The sequence below is a fragment of the Salvelinus sp. IW2-2015 genome, linkage group LG15 (genome assembly GCF_002910315.2).
Source record: "Salvelinus sp. IW2-2015 linkage group LG15, ASM291031v2, whole genome shotgun sequence".
NCBI classification, from domain to species: domain Eukaryota; kingdom Metazoa; phylum Chordata; class Actinopteri; order Salmoniformes; family Salmonidae; genus Salvelinus; species Salvelinus sp. IW2-2015.
Window position 1 is genome coordinate 51,259,578 of NC_036855.1, and position 27,198 is coordinate 51,286,775.

At 39.8% G+C, this 27,198-nt stretch overlaps 3 protein-coding genes across 3 annotated transcripts in view; 1 reads left to right on the forward strand and 2 right to left on the reverse strand.

Moving 5' to 3' along the window:
• LOC111974722 (activating molecule in BECN1-regulated autophagy protein 1A) overlaps nt 1–27,198 on the forward strand; it is a 294,670-nt gene that overhangs the window by 162,815 nt on the left and 104,657 nt on the right. The window lies entirely within an intron of this gene.
• On the reverse strand, nt 3,074–13,381 carry LOC111974521 (midkine-B-like). Its single transcript, XM_024002267.2, has 5 exons — nt 13,194–13,381; nt 5,166–5,248; nt 4,789–4,959; nt 3,898–4,059; nt 3,074–3,768 (listed from the first exon to the last, which is right to left on the reverse strand). The coding sequence occupies exons 2-5, from the start codon at nt 5,245–5,247 to the stop codon at nt 3,740–3,742; spliced, it is 444 nt and encodes a 147-aa protein (XP_023858035.1). The 5' UTR covers nt 5,248; nt 13,194–13,381; the 3' UTR covers nt 3,074–3,739.
• Nucleotides 15,995–27,198, reverse strand: part of LOC111973980 (diacylglycerol kinase zeta-like) — a 69,756-nt gene continuing 58,552 nt past the window's right edge. The window contains exons 33-38 of the mRNA XM_070447253.1: nt 25,648–25,682; nt 24,384–24,433; nt 24,013–24,133; nt 23,650–23,686; nt 23,417–23,516; nt 15,995–21,814 (exon numbers count right to left, since the gene is read on the reverse strand). Of these exons, the coding sequence (XP_070303354.1) occupies nt 21,698–21,814; nt 23,417–23,516; nt 23,650–23,686; nt 24,013–24,133; nt 24,384–24,433; nt 25,648–25,682 (460 nt within the window). The 3' untranslated portion in view covers nt 15,995–21,697. The remainder of the gene's footprint in view (nt 21,815–23,416; nt 23,517–23,649; nt 23,687–24,012; nt 24,134–24,383; nt 24,434–25,647; nt 25,683–27,198) is intronic.

Genomic DNA, 27,198 nt, shown 5'->3' on the forward strand with positions numbered 1-27,198 from the left:
ATCAGTGAATCATTATCATAATGTGATATGTGGTCATAACATGGAGAGCAAAGACGATATGGACTCTTTGTTGTCACAGACTGTCTAACCTCAAGGCTAGTTGCACGTACGTCCAAGTACTGCAAAATACTGCTGGTGACTTGGAATAAGTTGTTACCCCTGAAAGTACAGTATGCATTTCCATTCACCTCCCACGGACCAAAATATTGATGTATCTGTTTTGAAGTGATCTTCAAAAGTGACAAACTGTTGATGGCAGTACAAGGCCATGGCATAAATTAACAACCAGTGTTTGGCTCCAAACAATTAATGTATCTTGTTGTTATGTTATAAGGAGAAACACCCACAGGCAACGGTAAAGCTTTAATTCCTTGCCAGCTTCACAATTATGAAAGTGTTTTTTATTTATTTATTTAGCCTTCACTGCGAATGGAACTACCGGTACAAAAAAACAAACACTTGTTTATATGGGATACTTATCTCGAGAGTATTAAACATATTTRCTATGTTATCTCCTGCCTAATTAAGAAATGTGTAAATAGAAGGCCATTGTATGCTCTAAAAAGTGCAGTTTCTCTCATGCATTTCATATCTGAATGTTTGTACCTCTCTTGTATTATGTTTGTGGTTTACACCTAATTTTACAAATTGAATATCAAATATATATATATATATAACTGTATGTATATGCAAGAGATATTAAGAGAGTGTATTTCTAAAWTGATGTAAAGAATTTTGGGAAAACATTTAAGCAGTTGTTTTTGTTTTGAATGCCATCGGTGACTAAGTCCCTTATATTTGTAACTTTGTCATTATTCTCCATGTTGGATTACAATGTGTGAAGTCCAGCWTGTACCTCCCCAGCCTGTATCCATATTCATGAGGTCACACCAATAAATAGGTGGGTAATATTACTAGCTTATCTAACTGGTTCAATGCATTTTCAAAGAAGGACCTTCTGTCAAAGAACTTAGGGAGTAGTGGGAAAATAACGGATATTGTTTGGGCATGACCTCGTAATGTAAAATGACCAGCTACGGATGTGCATCCATATAAAACTGATTTTGAAATGATCATGAGGTGATTACTGTGGTGGTAAAGCTTAATGAATAATCCTTCTTTAATTAATGAACATAACATTGGCATGACAGGCTGGGTGCGACCCAAAAAAGGGGTGTACGGGAGAATGTGAAACATTACCACAGTTTCCTGTAGTATGGCCCTCCCATAAAACAACTATCCAGAGACAGTGTACAGAGGATTGTATCTTTTTCTAATGCTTAATAAAGATTGTGTACCATTGGAATAGTTTTTTTAATGATTTTACATTTACAATATGCTTTCTGATTTAATATKCAGTATTAATGGAATATATTTTGCACACTACGACTATTACCAGTCATACTATGGAATATAGAGTTAACATTGACAGTTAGTGATWTCTGTTTGAGACAATGGGAGGAGAGCTGGGGCCGGTGACCGAACAGTGACACAGTATGAGCTAATGGCTGTGCTAAATGCCCAGGGGAGTGCCAGATCCTGCAGGACCCTCAGAGCCAAAACACAGCAGCACAAATTATGGCACCACWACTTCAGGTCAGCAAGGCCCTGTGGGCTTTATAACAATCTTCTGGTTTGCCCTGTTTTAAGGGCCATTTGGTTTACTCATTCAACCATGCTTATTTCTCGCAATAACGATGAGGCATCACCTGACGTTTGACATCATTATCTTTCAACTAGTGCCATGCATTTTATTATTGATCTTACAGGTCAACAGCAACATAGTAGTGAACATGACAGGTCCAGAAATGAAATCATGTTCTTATTAAAGGGGCTGAACGTATTGATTTAGCCTCGGTTTCAATCGTTCCATTAGCAAATGAAACTGAGAATGAGATTTGGGTCTTGAAGGCGTGCTTTGATGTGGGTGTCTTTATGTGTGTTTGCAGGTGGGAGGCGTTTGCACATTCACTCTGCAAAACTGTACACAGTTACAGTCACTCACCCTTCTAGATAACTTGAAACAGTCTAACCAGTCTTGTGTCTGAAGTAGCCTAGGCTAGCTAGCGAGCTAGCCAACTTCTTTCGCCAATCAGCTTCAGCCAGACGGTGTGTGACTGTGGCAAAGTTGGTTTGACTTTGGATAATCTATCTGTGGGGCTAGTTTGGACCGTCACTATATTACACAATGTAAATGGGAAAATATTTAAATGTTGCACACCCTTTAGATCTCATTAATGTGTGCAATATTTGTATATGAATTTCTACAATTTATAGTTGGTTTGAGGTTTTTATGTCATACTAATTTGGAGCTTTGACATCTTAAAATTGTCCCATGTATGTACATTGTTGTAATTTACTGATGGTCCCTAACTAGCCCCATAGGGATATCCAAAGTCAAACCAAATGTACAACGGTCAGTGTGCTGGGCACTACTTGGGTGCTGTCAGCTGTAGGCAGGAATTAAATAAACCCAACCGAAGGAAAATTGTTAGGTACCCTTCATGCCATGACAAACCCTTTTTTCCTAATKATCTCGCAAATCTCKGTTTTGYACGAGACTGACTTTATGACCAAAATTATCATATTTACAGTTTGTAGTCCATTTTGACACTAGAATAAATGTTTCTGACAKATATCGATGCCGCATAGGCCATTTTCAACCAGAAACGTAGTTGTTTTGATTCAGTCTCTCTTTAATAGCATAAATGTAGTAAGTTAAACTGCCACTGTATATTTCAACAAAAGCAGAGACTTAACAAACCTTTATTAAGAAGAAACACGAAACAACCAATAGTCAAAATTCMGAGAGTTTATTTAAAGTGGTTGATTTTGTTCTGTTCCAAGGGTTTGTGTAATAATAATGACAGTAATTACAAAAATGAGAGTACAGATGAACTGCGGGAAGGTGAATGTATGTGTTTGCAAAAATATGAACACAGCAGTTCAGCTCAAAATCGCCTGACACCTTTTGAAGTATATATATTATAAAACYAATTGTTTTAACAATAKCACTATTATCTTTACAAAGACAATGACTGCCTTCTCTTGAGCATTCAATCTCAGCTCTGTATTGTACGTGAAACACGTTGAGCTGACAGTCCTCAGTTTACTAGAAAAATTGTTGATTTGCATCTCTCTACTTTTACTAATTGGCACACGCAATTAAAATCCACTCATCAACTCTGTTAGTAATACTAATTGGTAGTCAAGAGAAAACTATAACAATCACAACAATGTAAGATGAAKATMTTGAATTWAAAAAAAACTAAAGTATACCAAATCTACTGGTTAAAATCATCTCAAACAAGGAGCTCCGCCTTGACTCCAGTTGAACTAATGTAAAGGAACTGAGAGCGTACAAAAAATACAACAAACTCGGGTTGTACATCACAAGGTTGTTCAGGTAGATCTAAAACACTGCTGAGGTCAAGAGTATCTGTTTCTTGCATATCTTGCATAATACATACAGCATGTCCAGAACTGCATTCTTACTCGCCAAATTACCAGGCCACTGACAGCTGGACATTTTTGTGATTTTTTTGTGTGTGTTTGTCTACATTTGTGGGATATTTGGTCAATATTCAGAGACATTTAGCATTTGTTATACTGCATTTGAAGGAAGGGCCCACTTGATATCTCATAATTCACTTGTGCATATTATGTTTGTTGAAAAAGCAAAGGATATTGCGTAATAAAATCCAACCAATCACTTGTTCWATGTGGARTTATCCACCTTCTAGTTCTCCTTCCCTCTTCCCTTCTTTCCTGTAGGAAGACAATAAAAAATGATGAAACAATAGGGTAAATTCATCATAGATTCCTTGCTCAATATGACATACTCATTTGTGGATAGGAATTTTACTTTATTACATTACTTACATTTCTACTTCTTACCTTTGGCCTTTGTCTTGGTCTTTGCYGGGCATGGCTTAGACACCTGGATGGTGGGTTGGCACTCTGCGTCGTACAGGGCCTTTTTCAGGGTTCCAGACCGGTTCTTGGATCCAGTAGCTGTGTCACACTCACCCCAGCTGCCAAACTTATACTTGCAGTCAGCTGAAATGGCAAAGGTCAGAAGGGAAAACCCGCTGAGTATCAGGAACACCCCACCATAAAGCTTGCCTGGCTACACAGACTCCTTGCCCTGGCCAAATGCTACGCCACGCCCCTGTCTCTTATACACATCTAGATGTGTATAAGAGACAGACGCTATGCCACGCCCAAGTACGTTCGTTTCTTCCCCGCAATGAGTCTGGATCTGAGTACCTCCCCGACCCTTCACCGAATGCAAACACATTCGGGCCGTCTGATTGGTCCAGAAACCGATGGTTTGGGCCAGAGCCAGACCACACGAGGGTAAAGCGACGGTTTGAAAATTCGGCATTGGCTTTGGTACTCGGATTGGTTAGAGACAATCCAATCCCTGATGACTTTGCTTTGCACAACGCCCCTCGTGCRAACAACTTCAATGATTGCAGTCTCAGACTAAAGTATGTCGTGAACGACAGAGCAGCGGAAGAATTTAGTGTGAGTCATCAGACTATCATAGAACAGTCTGAACATAATTTATTCTAAAGAAATTGTTCATAGTTTTTTGCAGTTGTGTAAATTACTAGGTATTTACTAAGAAATTCCATGATACAATTCTAATTATGTAGTAATAACCTATGACATGACAWGTTTGACATATTTGCTATATTTTTGATTGACTGACCACCACTTTACACTTTGAGAAATTACAGGGTATATCAAGGGAAATGGAATCTATCAATGTATAATTCCTACCGCCGAACTCCTTCTTCCAGTTGCAAGGCACTTTGCATTTCAGTTTCCTCATCTGGTCGTTGCAGGTGCCCTCTCTGACACCGACTCCACAGTCTCCGTTGTTAGGCACACAGCTACCATAGCGCCATTCCGCACACTCAGTGGCACCACCCTTGGCCTCTTTCCCCTTCTCTGTGAAACAAAAATGTCAAGATGTAATTATGAAAAAAATATATATACAGATGACAGAAATAATATCAGCAATATTACAATTAGTAATTAGTAAGGACAGGTTTCCAACCTTTCATGAGGCTTTATGAACCTCATGAAAGGTGCAACTGCCGTGCTAATTCTAAAACTGGGCACGGCAAATTAAAGCAACACTGCAAATCCCTTACCTCTCTTGTTTTTCCCTGCTTCAGTGGTGACTATCATCAAGGCCACCAGAAGCACCACAACTGTTGAGAACAAACCCCTCATACTGGAGAGAAAAGGAAACAAAAAGAGGAATAAGAAAAAAAGCATGCCATTACAATTGTGGCACTATAAATAATGTTGCCATTCTGTAGGTTATATTGCGTGTCATTTGAGGTGACATCTGCTGTTCCAGGTCAACCTGATTGTCAACCTGATTGTCCCTCTGGTGTGTATCTATAATCGAGATGATCGTGCTCTTTCAACTCTCAAGGTCAAATATTGATCGTTGCCAGCTATGTCAAACTAATTCCCCCTGTCCGTTCATGAGGAGTCTGCACATTACAATGAGAGGTTCTCTACTTTAGGAGGTGAAAAGTGAATAAAGGATTATGGTCAAAGAGTAAAACACGTCACGTTATATAAAAGGAATTACATGAAACAGTTTTAAAGCTTGACACTCGAGCCTGTGAGAGTGAGAACTGGGAAAATACATGTGAGAGGGCTGAAAGATTGTATCGATTTTTTTCCTATGCTCTCATGACTCAATTTAGGGTCAATCAGACAAACTGTGAGGCACACAACCAGCAATGAGGATCAATGGGTCATGAGCTACCCACTCCACCCTTTCACTTCCCCTTTACACAAAACAACACGTTTTCCAACATGAACACCAAACAAAATACAACATTTCATTTTGTGACATGCAGTGCCTGGAATATGTTCGAAAACATAAATCTATCCTGCTCATGTTGATGACACATTAAACACAATTCATGTCATCTTGTTGTCACAATCGCGCTTCCCATCGTTGTGTATCATGTCCATTGCGTCATGCAGACGTTTTAAAGCTGAAATCCGTAAAGGGGGAAGCTGTCATGTCCGTTTGGGCTATTACAACAACAAAGTTACTCCAAACAACGAACTCTGTGTTCTTTTTTACTCGGACATCGTTGCACGCGCAATAGAACACCAGGATATGTACCGCAATTTTTCTTTTACCACGTTGCCGGACATTCTCCTCCGTTTCATCAACAAAACAATAAAATATATAGCTGCAAGCACCAATGGTGGAGTTCAGCTATGGGCCTACCGTGCCACCATCAGGAAAAATTGGACACATAYCCCAAGGACGAGTTACTTCGGTACTTTCCAAATATCAGAACTCACAATCAAACTGATCATGCAATCATGCTTTTGATGTATGTTGAACCATTTTTAACGTCTTCTTCTCCAGAACCGCTGGAACGATCGGGACCAAATTTGGTATATTGCATCTATGAATGCAAGACTAGCTGAAACAATATGGCCGCTATGAGCCAATGAGCTTGCATGTCCAACAGCGCCACAATGTGGCCAAACTCAACCCTACTTTACAGGTTAGCTAGGCTGGCCATGTTGTTTGAGGTATGTTTCTGCTAAACCCCTGAAAACAAAGGCACTGYGGCGACCAGTTACAMATTTCAGCTTTAAGTTCAAAAGAAAAGGACAGTAACTCACAGATAAAGAAATGTCTGGTTGTCTATAAGGCATCCTCCTAGACTCTCAAGTTCTGAGTTTCTATTTATTCTCTGAATTAATTGAGTTCATGTCTATTCTTTCTGCCAACAGRCCCAGAGCTAGCAGCAGGGGATGGACGGCAGCACCAGATCACCATGGTGAAGGCTAACCCACCTGCTGGGAGGTGATAGGGGCCTCCCTGACAGGGAGAGCTCGATGGTTTGAAGCAATTCTTCTGGGGGACACATTGGAACTGCTTGTCTCTGTCTGGGTTAGAAGAGCTCAGAGATGTGCCMGGACAGACAGGTCTAGTATTAGTTTGAAGAACACCCACAAAGAGTAACTCTTTTCATTCCAGGAATCTGACTTCAATTACCCAAACAAGGTTGCCTATAATACCAAATCCTTGATTTTGTGGTGGGAATCTAAAAGTATTTCACACTTTCCCTTCAAAAGATTAGTGYCCCTATTCAATCAATCTGCTTCCCAGGGTAATAKAAACTGAAACATTGCTTCTCACTACGCAAAGAAGTMTTTGGAATATTATTACGTTTGTTTCTGTGACATACAATCAACATTCAAGGCACAAGATGTGTTTTCTGTACCATAGCCCGATTATTGGCTAGGATTAATTAGGACCCCTCATTAATGACTGGCAAAATGCACAAATCATACTAGTGTCCTAATGGAACACAAACAATGAAGCCATCGAGAACAATGAATTGAGATCACACAGCAGCAGYAAACTAAGATGTCACGTTCTGGGCTGTTCACGATATGTCATGTGGACGTTACAATGAATCTTCCTACAACACAAACTAAGACGCCAACCCAGCAAACCAAAATTGGTTCTGTGAAAGTTCCCAGAACATTTGTTAGGTTGCGGCAAATGTTRRCATAATACAACAACAGTRCAGTTGTGCTGATGATTATACAATGTTTGTATAAAACATTCGCTTGATGTTGCAAGAATGATCCCAGAACACATTTGGTCTGTTCTTTAAAGGTTCCCAGAACGTTTCATTAGGTTGTGGGAACAGTCTGGTGGGAACATTGTGGGGACATCACAAAAGATCTGTTCCCAAAACACAAAAACTGTCCAGTTGTGCAGATGATTATGCGATGTTTATGCAATTATGCAATTTGAGAATGCAAAAAACATTCACCTGATGTTACGTGAACATTCACAGAACACATTTTTTTATGTTGTTTAAAAGTTCCCAACACATATGTTGTGGTAACATGGCAAAAAACATATTCCCAAAACACAACTGTCCAGTTGTGCAGATAATTACAAGGTTTCTATTAGGTTGAAAAAACATTTGCCTGATGTTGCAAGAACGTTCCCAGAACATATTATGTTCTTTAAAAGGTTCCTAAAACATTTATTTAGGTTATGGGAACATTGTGGGGATATGACAAGATAGGTTCCAAAAACACAAAATCTGTCCAGTTTTGAAGACATTCTTACAATGTTTGTARCAGGGAGCACAAAACATGCCCTCAATGTTCCCAGAATTATCAAATTAAGTTTGGAACAGTCCATAGATGTTTCTTTCATGTGTTAGTGTTATCTTACTGTTGAGGAAGTTAGTTGTACAACAATCCATGTAGAAACACACGGCAATTATTTGGAATCACATGATTTGACCATAATTGGTTGATAGTCGCAAGCAGGGATCAAACCTGGGCTTTGGACTGTTCACACCTTTACTCTGACTTCCAGGTTGTGGTCTTACTCTTCGCAAAATATATAATAACAAAATCTAGAAAAATAAGTAACCTCTATTATTTCTTTCTCTGCCAATTTTCTTTATATGCTGTAAAGTTTTACTTTTATTTTCCCTCCAAACTTGATTTCAGAATTCATGTTCAATTGTTTCCTGGCCGATTGTGGTGAGGTGTACACAGATGTGCATATGCACTAAGACATATACTGTAGCCATAGTTTGGATCATACTTTAAAGATCCACTAGAAACATTAAGATCGTGGTCGTGCAGCAAACTAAGTAGAAAACTAAGTAGAAAGCTAAGTAGCAAACTAAGTAGCCTACAGMGCTTGAAGATGGCAGATTGCAGGTTCAAATCTACTTGATTACCATTGTTGAAAAAAGCTATAGCTTTGTTTGGACAATACCCTAATATAATATAATGATGTAAGAGGATAGGAATGCCATTCGTTTAAAACTTTGGCATCTTCCTACAGCATAATAATGTTACATTACACATCAATATTAGCAGAARATTGCAGCAATGTTTTCAGAGATAATTGCATTATCGTTGAAGTATGTTTTTAGAACAATTCTGGATCAAAATGTCATAACCTTACAGAATAGCTTTATAAGAGTCCTGCAGGAAGGTTTGTGGTTATCGGGGTTAGTAGTAATATCTCCATCAACATTCGCTGAATATTCCTGGAATGTTTTTTAAGAACAACTTCTAATGCTCCAACATTATATTGCTTAAGTATTTTCAGGGAACGTTATTAAAACCATCATGTCATAATGTCACACTGTAACCTTTTTGAAACCATTGTAGGAATGAATATTCCCTGCTTTTTGTTATGGGTGTTTTGAAAATCATATCCATCAACATGAGCAGAACGTTCCTGTAATGTTTCCTCAGAACCAGTTCTACTGCTCCCACATTGTTGCGGCAGTATGTTCTAAGAACATTACCGGAACATTGTGTTATTACATTCCCTGGCAACCTAATGACAACCTTAGGGGAATGTTCTGTTGCAGTTTTTACAGATGRTGTGAAGAAAATGTTAGTGAATGTTGGGAGAAGATTCCAAGGACATAGCCACAGGAAGCACCCCCCGATGAATCTAAATAAACCCCCCCCCACGTCGACTTAACGGGAATCTTAGATAATGTTCTGTGAATGTTCCCGGTTTGCTGGGAAGTCTCTGATGAACAGCACCCTTGTGTATTGCCCGTCGCCCACGCAAACTCATCTAACAGCAACATTTGTTTTATTGGTTTGTGCCTGAGCCAATATGTCCTGAAGCCGAGCAGAGATGGCAGTCACATCCTCTCACATTGCAGTACGCTCGCATTGAACTTTCCCTGCCTGCGGGCAACCCTGGATAGAAAGGTCAGCTACAGCTGATGAAACAACAACTCACTGGAAAAGTCCAATCCATTAGAGGTTATCACSTCTCTGAACTATGGCCTCGTGCTGTGTGAGGTAGAATGCCATAAGTGGCTGCCGTGCACTCACTACTGAAAGGGAGCTGGTCTACCTGAGAATCTACCAAGGCACGATCCTTTTATCAGGCAATTTTACAATTGGCTTCTGAAAGTGTTATATCTGTATTTGACTGCTCATCAAAWGGACTGAGAATGAACGCGATGGCTACACAAAGACCAGGCCAGCAGGCCCTCTGGCACACACGCTTACTGCTCCTCTTCAAGCCAGTTGATCAAATATTCTGCTGACCCAGTAAATCTGTCTTCTGTCCTCAAAAAAGTAATTAAGCGCCAGTGGCCAGTAAGCATAACTAAACAGTCCAAGTAACCATAAAACTCTGGAAACTCCCCATTGTCAACTCCCACCACTCACTGAATCTCTATCTTTTTGTATCACKGTTAAAAATGATAGAGTCCCATTTTCAAGTAAAAGCTGGCTTTTTCTCCCCCCGCACCAGCTAGCAGTTCCAATGACATTCTTCCCCTGGTCATAAATGTCGAGGGGCTACTCCAGGCAACACATTTGTCTTTGATGAAACAACACCCAGCGGGCCTCGTCTAACCCACTGAGCCTTGCCATGGGTGAGGCCCGGAGCGCCCTCAAAATCTTTCATCGTTCTTTGCTAATGCAGACTCCCTGTATCAAAACAGAGCCTTTTCCTGGTCTCCTTTCACTCCATTCGAAAGGGCCACTAGACAGATATCCCATGCAGAGAGTCTTTGTTCCACACATCTGAATGTGAACTCAGCATATTGGGAGAAAGGTCATCTTAAAATACTACAACTTACAAGAGCTAGCATGCTGAAAAACMTGCTAAATATGCCTACAAACATTGCTATTTTTATCCGTGCCAGTAATTTTTATCCATCAGTAATGCAGCTGTAACAAGAATGTTAGAATACTTAGGTATGGGTGTGTAAGAGATCTTCTTTACCCAACCATAAACATGTCATTATGAAACATCGCCCACTATTCACTTCCCCACCCAACTACCACCATCCTCCCATCACACAATGGGATGAACATAATATTTATTGCCTAGCAGAAAGCAAACCAAATAGTCAAATTTGGACCAGATACCGTAACCATCATAATTAAATTGACTCAAATGGTGCTTCCTCTTGCTAATAATCTCATAGTGGTCAAATAGATAACATTAGAGTTACTGTCAAACACACATCTAGATCAGTTCTACAACGAAACAATAACAACAACACATGGAAAGCAGGACCACACTGAACCTGAAAAGCATAAAGCGTTAAAGTCACTCTTGTTTATACTGCAAAGCAGCATTCCTCGTCTTCTCAGAAAAGCCACGGACCGCAAAAAAAGGATGGAATGCCCACTAAGACCAATAAGAGAGAAGCTGCGGGGTCGAGGGTCACTCCAAAGAAAGACAGTTAACAAAGACCCAGAATGTCCTGGCCTACTTAAGGAAGTAACACTTAGTGGCCAACAAATGGCGGAATCACACGCTTTATTTGATCTAATATACAAAATATAGMTGGATTCTGGCCGTCAGAGACCAACAGTGCAAGGACATAATGGTTCACATGATTGACTCAAATAGGATGAGTGCACTTTTATCTACTATATGGTCAACAGCTAAACGTCCTCCCTGCCGTCAATGACGTGGAAATATTATCCCTTCTAGGTGAGGCATGGCAGTCATGACAGAATGGTTTATTCTCTAAAAGAGACAATGGCACTTGCCTACTTATGTCACATTCCTTCTTATTTCACGATACGCTAACATAACCAATGACAGACTCCATCARACCCATGAGCAGTGAGAGAATAGTTGAGGGGCCCTGCAGGCTGAAGGGTGCATTTGAATAYCCAGGGAGAGTTTTATCTGTCTTTTCAAAGCTGTTTTCTCTCCACTGATTATCTGTGCCATTGCCTCAAGGTCCATCTGCCAAGCTCACACAAGCTGTAAAGCCCCACGCTACCCCTCCTCCCTTTCTAAAAACCTAACCCCGAGGCACAATCTGTATCCAGCGTGCCCAATAGCTTTCTAAAAGAGACAAAAATACAACAGGAAAAACAATGATAACAACAGACTGAGGACTCTCTTTCCCCATTTCATCTCTCTAAGGTTATGTTGCTTTGGTCGTTATCTCTGACTGCAAATCATCTTTTACAGCCTCTTACACAGCCCCTACTTTGGATCGGGGGAGAAAGCAAATAATTGTGGTCAGGTGAAAAGGTCCTGGGCAGTGAAAGACAAAACAAAGGAGAACAACTCTTGAGTGGAGTGGATAGCAGTGAATGCAAGTACTTGAGGTTGGAGTCGATTTCAATGGACATATTCTTGAGGTGGAAGAGATTTACATTTACATCCGTTTTAGTCATTTAGCAGAAGCTCTTATRCCGAGTCACTTACAGTTATTGCTCATGTGAAGGGTTCTGGTCATAAAAACCATTCAATGGCCCAAACTTAATGCAAAAGATGTCTGGCACATGAACACAATTAAGATTGTGGAATAAATGGTTACTTTAAGATGAACAAAGATATGTAAAAGTACACTTTCAAACTATGTAGCTTTCACTACATCTGAAATAGTAATAACTCAACAATAATAACTTATATTAAACAATATTCTTWTATTTCGCAGGATTTATCTCAGTTCTAAATGTATAGTCACGTTACTGTAACTATTTTGAGCTATGATACTTGAGTTTGGAAGAAGTACAGAGGGTGCACACTCACACACTTCTTATTATCATCAAAACTAGAATGTGTCACCCCTGAGGACGTTGTCACACAGTGAAAAATAGCTAACATAATTAGAAAGTTATTAAACTCAAAGCAAAGCAGTTATTAAAACAAAACGTATCTTGGCCACAAGTTCTTCAGAGCCCTAAACATAACCGTTGTAGATTCAAACAAGTTCGTTCTGTTCAGTATTTTTTATGCAATACTTGACTTCATATTTAAGATTCAACGAACGTTTATGACAATACGCAGTGCCACTGCGCTTTTTGCGCAAATCGCGTGTATGGGACAAAAGTTGTGTGTTCGTTACGTAAAGTTATAAATATATGCAGTAAAGTCAACACATGGTGCATAAATTACTTAAAAGACCATACAACTAAAAAGAAAAACTCAATAAATAAACCTACACACAAATAAAACCTCCCAAGAAAAATAACTAATTGAGAAATTACACACATGTCATTTATTCTCCAGAGGATTCCGATGATGGAGACTATATATTTGAACTATTAAATGTGAGTAATGACAACGTTGTGTTGAGTGACACAAAGTAATCATTTTATCACTATACATTTGGACAAATACACATATAACTTACTTGTTTCTTTGATCGTACTTCTTGGCGAGAGTTAAAGGTCTTACTCTGAGCCACAAGAGAGTCCTACAGTCCTACAATACCTCTATCCCGACCAGCTTGCTCTTATTTSTCGCCCTCCCTTTGTTTCTCCAAAACTAGTTTGAGCTGGTAACATTAGGGCCACATTAAATTAACCACCTAGTGACATCACTAACCCACGTGATGATTACGGGTCAAGAGACACCTAACCGCAACCCCAAAGTCTAGTGTACTAACTTCTTGATGTTTTATTTTTGTGAATCCCTAGAATTATTATGTCTCAGTCATTGTTCTAGTCTATTGAATCTACAAGTATTTTTTTATGCTTGCAAATTAAAAATACATTGATTGCTATATATACCCATATCAATTTCACCACCAGATATTACCACAGAGAAAGGAAAGCAGAATGACGTGCRCAGACTACCTACTATAGACAGATTYTATTATTCTATGGTGCCTACAGAATGCTTAGGGATGTATGCATCAGAAATGCAGTGATGTAAAGTACTTAAGTAAAAATACTTTAAAGTACTACTTATTAAGTAGTTTTTTTTTGTATCTGTACTTTACTTTACTATATATATTTTTGACTACTTTTACTTTTACTTTACTACATTCCTAATGAAAATAATGTATTTTCCCTGACACCCAAAATAACTCCTTACATTTTGAATGCTTAGCAGGACAGGAAAATGGTCCAATTCATGTACTTATCCAGACAACACATGGTRATCCTTTCTGCKTCTGATCTGGCGGACTCACTAAACAAATGCATCTTTCGCAAATGATGTCTGAGTGTTGGAGTGTGCCCCTCGCCATCCATACAGTTTAAAAACAAGAAAATGGTCCCGCCTGCTTTGCTTAATAGAAGGAATTTTAAATGATTCATACTTTTTCTTTTGATACTTAAGTATATTTAGAACCAAATACTTTTGGACTTTTACTCAAGTKGTATTTTACTGGGTGACTTTTACTTTTACTTGAATACTCAAGTATGACAATTGGGGACTTTTTCCACCACTCCACAGTAAATGGTATACAGGAGGACAGGAGGGACTGACCAGTCATTAGCCCTATAATTCCTGGCCACCTCTAATTTTGTACCCAGAGAGCTTGTCACACAACAGCTTCCATTAGACAGGGACCCTGGATAAGAGCCATTTATAAACACCAGTGTAAYCCAGAGGAAGCCGGTGGGAGGAGCTATAGGAGGACGGGCTCATTGTAAAGACTGGAATGGAATTAATGGAAGGGTGTCAAACACATCAAACATATGGAAACCACATGGTTTGACCATTTATTCAATTTCAGCCATATACAATGAGTCCGTCCTCCTGTAGCTCCTCCTACCAGCCTCCTCTGGTGTAAGCAAATGCTCGACCACAAGGCAGAGTAACAGTGTGGTGCCTAGATAGGCTGACAGTGTTTTACAGTAAATAACCACATTTTCAATAACTAGATGACTGTACTGATGAAATACAACTTATACAGTATGTGTCTACATGTTATCTAGTATCGATGTACAGTATATCCAAGATGACTCTGACCTCGGGCCGTGTGATTGGGTAATCCCAGGAGGGCAGGGGAGGTGAGTCAGGACCACAATAGCAATCAGACCAGAATCTGAACCATAGACAAGGACATTTCCAATTGCCAGTTGGATAGCATGCCAACAATGAGTCAGAGCAAGGAGAAATAAGCTGTTCAATTTCACAAATGGACCAAACTGATAAACACACATCCAATACAACATCCACAGTAACTAGTCAGTATCCAATTGCAGTATTTAATCACTCCAGACGGTGCACTATGAATCAGCTCTGATTTACATGACTCATCATTTTCAAACACATTGCATGTTGCAACACTGAGACATTTAACTATCTTTATTACGTTCCTTCAGACATTCTACAAAAATGGCAGTTTGTCTCACTGGGTTGGACCATCAAGCTTTGCTTACATACCACTCTCTATACGCTGCTCTATCCCTGGGTTTAGGCCTCAGGGAATCTTTGAGGTCTTTATCTCAGTTGTTTATATATTTTGAGCTGGTCTTGRAGCCAGGGATTAGGGAGCCGCGAATGGCCTATGAGGACGGTTTGTTTTTACCAGATCCTTGTAAAAAAAAAAGTGTTTTACAGGTGTGGGTAGCTTTATGGTTTGCAACAAACAAGGGGAAAATGTGCAGTCTCAAAAGGCTTTCAATACTTGCACTGCAATGGCTTTATGTGGTTGCGTGTTCAGGATTGGTCGACTTGTAACCAGTGTCTCATATGAGCCAATGCTGTCATCCAGACAGAGCATGTAACATTGCAAGGCCAAATAAAGGCTCAAGAATAAAATGACGATGCAACATAGTTTGATTTTGATTGCTGTCATGAGTCCATCAAATTAATAGATAGKTTAGCTGGCATTTCGTCTTGATAGCCTCTAACTGTGAGGAATAAACATTTGTATTACATCACAAGTCCTTGGATTTCATCAGTAATTATTGAGGCTGTCTTCCTCAAACACAAGAGGGTACAGTCCCACCGTGACCTTCTAACCCATTTTAAACATTGTGTGTTTGGGACTCCATTCTTATCAGTCAGTGTACAGTGCCAATCATCACCTGTACAGTAGGTCACCTGAGGTAGCTGATAAATATTAATAGGACCTTATACAKATGCAGGGTTATTAAGGAGTGCAATTTTATTGAAAGGATAAATAAAGTCAAACACTCACAAGAAAGTAATTAGAATAAATACAGTTGTTTAAGTACCATCCTTTATTTTTCCCCCCCCCCAAGCAGAAAATAACAAACAAAACCAAAAATCTGCCAATAGAAACAAATATACAGATTGATATCGTCAACATTGCACACCAGTCTGTCCATCACGTTTTGGTCACTATTTATATGAAGTAAAAAAAAAAAAAAAAAAATGAATAAAGAAAAAAACGATATTGCACAGTCATTTAAATGTTCTATTTATTTATTTGTTTTAATTGTGATACTCTCACACCTGAATTGCACAGCAACTCAAAATAAAGCACAGATAATATACATAAACTAKCATTCCTTGTTCTACTGGAGCTCCCTTAAAAATGTCAGAGGCATTTAAGTTGTCTGACCCCATTCAGTCACTGTAAGCCCCATGCCTGCATTGCACTCATGCAACTGAACACTAATAAAGTTTTGCATTAATGCAGTTATAACATTGGTAGTTCCACGCTCCTGCCATTCCAAATAGCACTTTCCACTTGTATGTAATTCAACGTCTGTGGATTTCTACTGAATATAGTACTTTTAAAATCACTGGACATACGGAAATGATGGGAGAGGGTGCTCTTTGCAGTAATTGACAACATGGAAAGTGGGGCCATACCGCATCTTTAAATTAGCATTTCAAATATTATGTTGTGGAATGTGTCATTTCAAAAGAAAATCAATTATTTGGTGATAACACCTATGGGAAGTGTTTTCTTGCACACCCCATAACAGGATAGAGCTCATGACATGAAATAGTGTCGGATAATAATAGCCTTGTATTTTCGGTTCAACGTGAGCTATGGGTAAAGGCACTACACAAAGCTACGGTGACAATGTGAGATGTCGAAATGGTTGAGTTAATGTACAGAAAATTACATGACAACAGCAAAACTCATTATGGAGCGACGGACTTGTCAAAAAATTGCTTGGGATGTGACAGCAAGTCTCTGGGCCAGATTAAAATCTGTATACTGTAGTACAAGCGCACAAAATMTACTACTGTAAGGCTGAGGTTATTCAACTCAATTTCAAGAGGTAACTTTGTACTACATGCTCCGTTTTGCCTTTCCTCTGCTGTTGTCGAAATATTTTCTGATGAAACTTAAACACCAAAAAAATACTGCTTCAATCAGAGATCATAGACGATAGATAAGATGCTGTGGAGAGATGCTGTCTTTAGTTTAAGGCAACTTTCACCAGGATATCAAATGAGGCATGATTATTAATAAATGCATCGCCCCTTAGATAGTGATGTCAAGATTAATCATGAGCAATCTTACTTATTCAACAAGTGTCTCTGACTTTTAGAATGTAAAATGTTTGAGCAACGTCTTCTTCTGTACATTTTGGCATGTTTAATTCCAGTGGTATGTTTGGACATACAGTGCATTCGGAAAGTAATRAGACCCCTTGACTTTTTCCCACATTGTGTTACGTTACAGCCTTATTCTAAAACGGATTATATATTTTTTCTCATAAATCTACACACAATACCCCATAATGATAAAGCAAAAAAAAAWCATTTTTTATTCTTGCAGATGTATAAAAAAAGAAATGCCTTATTTCCATAAGTATTCAGACCCTTTGCTAAGAGACTCGAAATTGAGCTCAGGTGCATCCTGTTTCCATTGATCATCCTTGAGATGTTCCTACATCTTGATWGGAGTCCACCTGTGGTAAAGTTAATTGATTGGACATGATTTGGAAAGGCACACACACCTGTCTATATAAGGTCCCACAGTGCATGTCAGAGAGAAAAACAAGCCATGAGGTCGAATTAATTGTCCATAGAGCTCCGAGAAAGGATTGTGTTGAGMCACAGATCTGGGGAAGGGTACCAAACAATTTCTGCAGCATTGAAGTTCCCCAAGACACAGTGGCCTCCATCATTCTTAAATGGAAGAAGTTTGAAACCAGCAAGACTCTTCCTAGAGCTGGCCTTGGTCAGGGAMGTGACTAAGAACCCAATGGTCACTCTGACATAGGTCCAGAGTTCCTCTGTGGAGATGGGAGAACTTTCCAGAAGGACAGCCATCTCTGCAGCACTCCACCAATCAGGCCTTTATGGTAGAGTGGCCAGATGGAAGCCACCCCTCAGTAAAAGGCACATGACAGCCCACTTGGAGTTTTCCAAAAGGCACCGAAAGGACTCAGACCATGAGAAACAAGATTTTCTGGTTTGATGAAACCAAGATTGAACTCTTTGGCCTGAATACCAAGCGTCACGTCTGGAGGAAACCTGGCACCATCCCTACGGTAAAGCATGGTGGTGGCAGCATCATGCTGTGGGMATGTTTTTCAGCGGCAGGGACTAGGAGACTAATCAGGATTGAGGGAAAGATGAACGGAGCAAAGTACAGAGAGATCCTTGATGAAAACCTGCTCTAGAGTGCTCAGGACCTCAGACTGGGGCGAAGGTTCACATTCCAACAGGACAACGATCCTATGTACACAGCCAAGACATCGCAGGAGTGGCTTTGGGACCAGTCTCTGAATGTCTTGAGTGGACCAGCCAGAGTCAAGACCTGAACCCGATCGAACATCTCTGGAGAGACATGAAAACAGCTGTGCAGCGATGTTCCCCATCCAAACTGACAGAGCTTGAGAGGATCTGCAGAGAAGAACGGGAGAAACTCCCCAAATACAGGTGTACCAAGCTTGTAGCGGCATACCCAATAAGACTTGAGGCTGTAATCACTGCCAAAGGTTCTTCAACAAAGTACTGAGTAAAGGGTCTGAATACTTATGTAAATGTGATACTTGCTTTGTCATTATGGGGCATTGTGTGGAGATTGATGAGGGAAAAAACCTGTTTAACCCATTTTAGAATAAGGCCATAACGTAACAACATTTGGAAAAAGTCAAGGGGTCTGAATACTTTCCYAAAGCACTGTATATGTTCATTAGAAATCTGACCATTTCATAATTGATTCAATATTGTTGACAAGTCGTCATTTTAAATAAATAAAAAAAATCTTAAATCGACTTACCTGTATAAGTWAAAAAAWAAAAAMAAWAKWAKAAWAAAAWAAAAAAGACATTTACTAGAATGTATTATTTTGTGTTTTGTGGCACAATTCATCTCTTCGAGGAAAGATCATGCAAGGCCTCCATAAAAGTCTGTCAAATCAACAATAACATGCACTYTGCATACTACATAATCAGGATCCCCAATGGTATGAGACTGAAAACTGATTTAGAAAACCTCTGATAAATGTGAATATCCTAATGCTGTTTTAATCTCCATTTCCATTGGAAATGGACAAATATATACTGTAAGTTGGGAAAAAACCCTGTTATAAATGATCCCACAGTGTACTTTCCAAGATCACAGTGAACTACAGTTGTTTAACTGGGATCCTCAAATACATAAAACATAGAAAATAGTGCAGGTAGATAGGCTTCAATAAAAACCTGATGTTAATATACATCCAAATTATATAAATCCATGTCAGTCTCTGAACAGGAGGATATATGTTACATAACCTGATCAAATATGCACCTCTTTCAGTATGCAGTATAATCATAAATGCCTCAAATGATGATATCTAATCTTCTCAGCCTCAAGGCTAACATAATATTTCAGTTATAGTGAAGTCAACTAAATGGGGGCCTACTGTCTTCATTATTGAAAATGAAAATACTGACAATCAGTGTGACKATGAAACAAAATGGTGCAGTTTGAGGCTGTGTGGCGGAGAGTGATGCGGGCGCTGGAGATGGGGGTGTGAGCAGGTGGGTCTGGGCAGGGGTGATGTTGTGGATGTTTGTGTGCGTCTGTGTGTTGTCGTTTTTTATGTGGATGTTTTCTATTGTTAAAAATTCAATTAAAAAAAGTGTACCCCCCAAAAATGATGTGGGAACATATGATTATGTATGAAGTGTAATAACCGATGTAGGAACTACACAATTAATTTACTTTTCATAATCAAATAAAAAATATGTTGTTATCTTCAGTCTGGCATTAGAAACACTAGAGGCCTTTCACTGACAACATATTTCCTATCACAGAAACTGATTCAGTGCTACATTTATTAATGTATCTGGCCATAATAGAGAACAGCAATGATTTACAATGAAATGCATCTTAGTAGGCATGATGGATTGTTTAAAGGTCAAAACTAGAAACTTTTGACAACAAATAGAATCCAGCAAAAATGTGCATATGAAATAGTGTACCTTGTTAACGTGTTTACAAGTATGTTTTACAAGTATGTTTAGCGATTAAATAATTTAAAGAAAACATCCAGAGAAACAACTAATTTCAATCTGACAAAATACAGTTACTGTGGCTCTACATTAAACTAGTTAGCTAGTTATACAGTAGGATAGCTTTTGGAATGAGKCCAATTCCTTCCCCTCTCTCTACGTAAATGTAACATGAACACCATCACAGGTCTTTATAACTTAAGTTTGATTCTATTTCTGTTTTAAATGACCAGCCATATTTTAACAGAGATTATAACTATTGAAAATAAATAGCAACCTCAAATTGATGGTTATTATTTAGACAAATTATAATTTTTTTATGTAAAAAAACCAACAACAAACACTTTGTAAATTTACAACCCAAGCCTTTGGAACATTTTTAACTTCGCTGAACATAAATCGGTAAAAAAAACGTTGAGGTGAATAAATACGCCTTTGACTTCTGTAACAATACGAGAGAAGAAATGCTTTGTAGTTCTGAAACAAATACATATAAAARGCACATTTTATAGTAAATAATGACCAAACACAAAAATGTTAAATTTATAATATGTACAAATTATATAAACATCAATCTGCTTAAAAATGCTATAAAAATACACCATGACTTAATTAAGTATATTAAATACAAACGAATCAGCCAACAAAATAAGAAAATCAAGGCAATTGGAGCTGCAGTGCATAAACTGCTTGAACACAGAGCTACTACGATAAGTGTACAGTACCAAATATRCTTAWTAACACTTTAAGAAATAAAATAAACATTTGCCAAGTGATCAMAAAGTAGAACAATATTGATGTATTCAATTCAAATTGTTTGGTAATGAGAAAAGTGTTACGTAAAAATMTCCCCACTTTCGTGGATAGTTTTATCCCATTACACTGCATTATGGGTGGACAAATCAGTCAACAAATAAAAAATAAAGAAATCAACAGCAGTACTATAAACAAATAAAAACYTCATCAAAATTATGACATTTTTGGTAGCCTTAAAGACAGCTGGCCTACAGATCAGAGTGTTAATACCCTTTTGAAATCCACTGAGTCATTGTGATCCGTACGGTTGAAACGCTCATGCTGCTTTTATAGACACAGAGAGATACAGCTCCATCGGAGCGTATAATAATACAATTACCTAAACATTCAATTAGCCAGGCCCCTGTCCTAAAACCTTGGAGCACAATTCTCTACATTACCATTTCAACATTCAGTCTAGGTGGATCGCAAGCGCAACACAAGCTGGGGGGGAAAAATGAAACAGAAGAACCATCTCTTCCAAGCGTTCCGACACAAAACAGCTTTTTTTTGGCAGTGCAATAATCAAGTCCACTGGTCACGAGCATCTCACATGGTGGACCTTAAGAGTCTCTCATCTGGTAGGATTCCAACCAACTCCCTAGCAGGAGAATACAACACTGGCTACCTTTTGACCGTCTTCTCCGGCTAGTTTACGTTTTTTTAGCTAAAGTAGGTTTGGCACAGGGTTAGGTGATAGGGWAGTGGTGCTGGAGGTCAAGGAGCAGAGTCACACGGCTGTTTCCTGGTCCTCTCTCTGGATCATCTGGTAGTGCTGCCGGTTCTCCAGGTAGGCAGCRAGCTCTGCATCCTTGGCCTTCTCTGCACGATGCTTTGGTGTGTCACCCTGCAGCACAAGAGAGGCAACTTGCTCAACATAAAAGACTGCAATGAAGAACCCAACTTTAATTAAGGCAGCATCTATTTCTCCTGAGGTCTAAACATTAAGCCGCAGAGTCAAAGATCAGTCTGCAATTATTTTTGAGATGTAGGAATCATTTGTATTAAGATTTCATCATGGTTTAGATTTAATATTTCCAGTTAWCAACAGTGAATATGCARCAAATGTCGGTGTGCAAAAGCAAATCTAGAATGTTTTTAGACTCAATAAAGGTTTTCTGATTCATCCCAGAGCTCCTGTACCATTTAAGATTTCACAAAATCAATTATTTCTAAGTGCTTGTTTTTTTAAGCGCTGAGCCCAACAAAACTCATAAGAGAGAAAGAAGAGAGAAGAGAGAGCAGAGAACATGGCGAGAGGGTGAGACAAAAAGACAGGAAAAGTAATTGCTAAGATATGCTGACATCTCAAGGCCAAGAGTGAATGTACTGTGAGTGAGAAAGACCGACAGGCAGAAAGGGTGGCAGGATGAAGAGACGGCGGAGAGGAAAGAAAGCCAGGCTGAACTGCATCCCAAGGCCACAGGGTATGAATCAGACTTGCCCCAAATCCTGCAAGATTACATTTTTCATCATTGCTTATACTCACTGCTAGCTCACTGAGGGCAGAGAGAGAGAGGGGGGGGTACAGGATAGAGGGAGGTTGCTGAGTTGCTGAATGTCATGGGAATGTTTCATTTCGAGGAGAGCTACAGTACCAGAGTAGGTTCAATGCATGATAGAACCGACTGGCCAGGACTACAATCCTCCCTAGTGACACCTCAAGCATTCTGTCAGTCGCTTACAGTATGAGAGAGACTACACTGAAGACACACCATTTGGCAGTGAGATTTTGTATAAGAAAATTCTTCAAGCCTTGACATGAGAATCAAGAAATCTTAAATATGTGGTAAAGTCTGAGCCTTCCAGGACAGAAATCGGAGATAAAAACCATTTGTGGGGTCTTCAGAAGGAGMATGCGTGTGAAATACTGTAGTAAAAAAATGTAAGCGTTATGCTCCAACTGCTTTCCACACACTGAAACAAATGTATCCAATTTGCTCCCTGCAGGAGAGGGTAAACACATAAGACATTTTATGATGGAGCCACTTGGGAGGTAAGTACTTTAATTGACTTTGCAGACATCTGGCAAGTTTGGTTCAGAGGGGACGTGTAGGGCACCGCTGTAATGCTCCCTCACCCGGTGTATAATTAGCTTGTCATAAGAAAGACGAGCTAATTTTCCTTCTGGATGATGATTAGGCCATTCTATACCCACCACTTATCCATTTGACATTTTAGTAATTTAGCAGACGCTCTTATCCAGAGCAACTTACAAGAGCAATTAGGGTTAAGTACATTGCTCAAGGGCACAACGGCAGATTTTTCACCTAGTCAGGTCGGGGACTTGAACCAGCGACCTTTCGGGCCCAATGCTCTTAACCGCTAGGCTACCTGCCGCCCTATCCACTGTATAAAACCCTTCTCAGGGGTAACCTATGCATCAACTTGGCTTATTTTGGCCAAATAAAGAGTAAAGCAATGAGGGAAGAGGGAGCGTTGCTCTCACCTGTAAGTCTGTCTTCATGAGGGATGCCCCTGCCTCTACCAGGTAGTGACAGATAGTCCTCTGACACAGTGACGCTGCTTTGTGCAACACTGTCTCCCCACTGAGACCGAGAGAGATGAAGACAGACAGAGTAGATCCAATGAGTGTAACTTTCTATTTAAAAAACGTTAACTAGATACATCACACAGAATGTGTGTAAAATGAGCATTTCAAAATCCATGTCTTAAACTTACTTTTCTTTTTCTGTTACATCCAGGATATCTGTGGGTGCTGTTTTTTGGGAGGGGGCAGGGGAAAGAGACATTTCAAAGCATATCCCTAAACCAATTACAATGCTCCAAGGTAGAGGTCGACCGATTGTGATTTTTCAACGCCGATACCGATTATTGGAGGACCACAAAAGCCGATACCGATTAATCGGACGATTTTATTTATTTATTTGTAATAATGACAATTACAACAATACTGAATGAACACTTATTTTAACTTAATATAATACATCAATAAAATCAATTTAGCCTCAAATAAATAATGAAAGGGAGAGGTCCTACCCACATACTTTAATAGAACACATATATGTATCGCCTTGTCCCTACCATTGTCCAGGATGTATTTGACAGTGTCCTTGCTACCAGTGTCCACAGCATAGTGGAGCAGGGTGCATCCTGAGGGGTCCTGCAGTGACAGGTCGGCTCCCAGTTTGTGCAGCTCCTTCAGCTGGGAGAAGAGGGCACATTGTTATGACTGGAGGCGTGGGGAAAGTGACCGCATGTCTCGAGGAATGGGGGAATAGACTGCATTTMTATTCCTAGCCGACTAGAGAAATGCTTACCCTGAGGTAAAGTCATGACAGAAGTGATCATCATTCCCTTGTTGAATGTATCAATTAGWGAGCTTACATTCGCTATACAGTATATAGACCTATATGCAGTGAGCATATCCACTGGCCACTCTGGCTGCCACTCACCTTCAGATGGTCCTTGCTCTTCACACATTCAATCAACACTTCTGGTGATACTGTAAGTAATGAGAAATATGTGTACAGTAAGAGGGTAGAGATATGAGAGGAGGCTATAGATTCAGTAGTTATAACAATAGCAGACCATAATACATGACAGTGTCCTTTGGGGAAAGATCTGAGCAGAGTGCCAGTGTTCATTAATAGTTCTTTATGGGGCACTTTCTCGTTTTGTTTTAGTACTATCTGTACTATATATCTTACGTAAGACTGACAGTCTTGGGAAAGGAACCTCAAACTGAATTGACGCGCATAAACATTAATCTATTTACTCAGCTAACATGGACAGTAATGAGAGCAACATGCAGGTTGCTGCCTTCAGTAGAAACCCGGTATTTAAACACTGGATCATGAAAGGTTTTAAATTAACACAGATAATCACATTAGCGGCTGTTGAGTTCTTGGGTTCAGTCTCAATACGGCAAATCCTTGTTCAAAGCACCAAAATGCCCTTTGTAGATTATTCACCCTAATCCACCCATCTGCATGTTTTCCGTCGAGGCAGGAAAACAGMCAACTCAAAATTCCCCACAGCATTCTCCCAAATCTCAGTTAGCCAGCTCTGCAAGTCAAACAGTTGCTACCGCGACGTCTGTGTCTGAAGATATGCTCGAGACTCCTGCTGTCAGAGCTGAACAACCAGAATTAAAAAGGGTCTGCTACTGGAAATATATATGTATATTTATTTTAAGAAAACAACTCGAGAGATGCCAAGTCAGGTCTTGAGAATATATCCCGACTGGACTCACGCCAGAATCTTTGAGGGATGGACTTGAARGCTAATGTTTCGTGTGAATTTTAATAACCCTTCCCCYCAGCACTCTAGTTCAAATGCCGTGAAATGCATATCTTAAGTGCCAAGAATTTTTTGGGTGGGGGGGTGGAACCCTTTGCATGATGGCAAGTGAACTTGCGGGGGCTTGTTCAAGCAGGGCCACAAAGGCTAAGAAGTTTTTTAGCCACCTCTTGAATCCAGCTCAAATAAACACCAGGCTCTAATCGTTCGACATTGTCATTATTCATAGTGAAACTTAATTCTGACAGGAATTAGCTGGCGGTGGATATCAGTTTCTTAAACCTCGATTTTTCAAAACATCAAGCATGAGAGCAAAACAGTTGTGGGCACCGATTGGCCCACATCCACTTGCTGCCAAGTTAACTGCGTCAATTTATAATCACCTAGTGTTAACAATTCAAAATGTGTTTGTTTTACCTTTGTCTGTATTGCASAGTGTATTKTTCTCCGACCTGGGGGAGATCGAGAACAGGACACAATTAAAGGAATATAAAACAAACAGTTAACTTCTCAGTCTACAAAACAAATGCATGCAAAGCCCACCTCTCTGCACCCCTTGGGTTTTCATAGCAAACATCCATGATAGGAAAAAAACTAAAACAAACCAAATCCACAAYACGAAATGTCCCAAAAAAAGACTTACTTCGGTTGCATGGATTTGGTGTTGGTTCAGAGGAGAGATGATGGGGTTAATTAGACAGTCCCTTGATGTGCTCTGTTTTTCCAGGCGTCCCTTGCCTGCCAACTAGCCCAAGGTAAAAGATTCTAATACGTGTGTTTGCAGCCAAAAGAGCTACCCCTCCCTCCCTCTCCTCCATTCTGTTTTAGCCAAACACACACACGCACACAGAGCTGTGTCAGTAAGGCAGTGTGAGTGGACGGAGAGGCAGCTCTTAGGCCTCCCTGCTGTCACTCCAGGTTATGTTACTGTCTGATCCTGGCTGGGCTGTCTGTTTGCCGGAAGCCAAATCCCCCACACACTAATCCACTGAGAACTGACACAAGACTGTAACATCAAACGCACACAGGCAGGAACAGTGAAGCCGAGACTGACTGTCTGAGGAGCAGGCCCTGTACTGACCAGACAGATTATCCTACTGACTTCCTGGTCAACCCCACCTCTCTCAGGCTGGGCTAAAGACTGGTTCTTCATCTTTGTTATTAGCACAGAGCAGAAGCGGTAAACAATAATTGGTATGAAAAGTGTGAATATATAAAGAACATTAGAGGGTCAGAGACCATTGATATCTTCAGTGATATTGTTACCAAACATGCCCCCGTAAAGAAAATGAGAATGAAAAACAGGTTCAGCCCCTGGTTCGACAATGATCTTGCAGAGTTACAAGCACATGCATACTCACGCTGACTGGCTCTCATTCAGGCAAATGAGAAAAAAGTGCACTCAGGCTATCCGGAAGGCCAAAGTTAGTTACTTTAAAGAGCAGTTCTCTCTCTCTCTCTCAGTGGGTCTAACTCCAAGACGTTCTTGAAAACGGTTAAAGACCTGGAGAATAAACCCTCCTTCTCAAAGCTGCCCATGTGATGTGGTTGTTACTGACAAGAAACACATGGCTGAGCTTTTTAATCACCACTTCATTAAGTCAGGATTCCTATTTGACTCAGCCATGCCTKCTTGCCCSTCCAACATTTCCTCATCTCCCAACGCTTCTAATGCGACAAGCCAAAATGCTATTCCCTCTTTTTCCCCTGCCCAGCAACAAAGTTTCTCCCTTCAGGCGGTCACTGTGTCCGAGGTGCTAAAGGAGCTCCTTAAACTTGACCCCAAAAAASCATCTGGGTCAGATGGTTTAGACRCTTTCTTCTTTAAGGTTGCTGKCCCTATAATCGCCAAGRCTATCTCRGACCTTTTTAACCTGTCTCTTCTCTCTGGTGAGGTTCCCATTGCTTGGAAGGCAGCCARGGTTGGTCCTTTATTTAAAGGGGGAGATCAAGCTGATCCTAACTGTT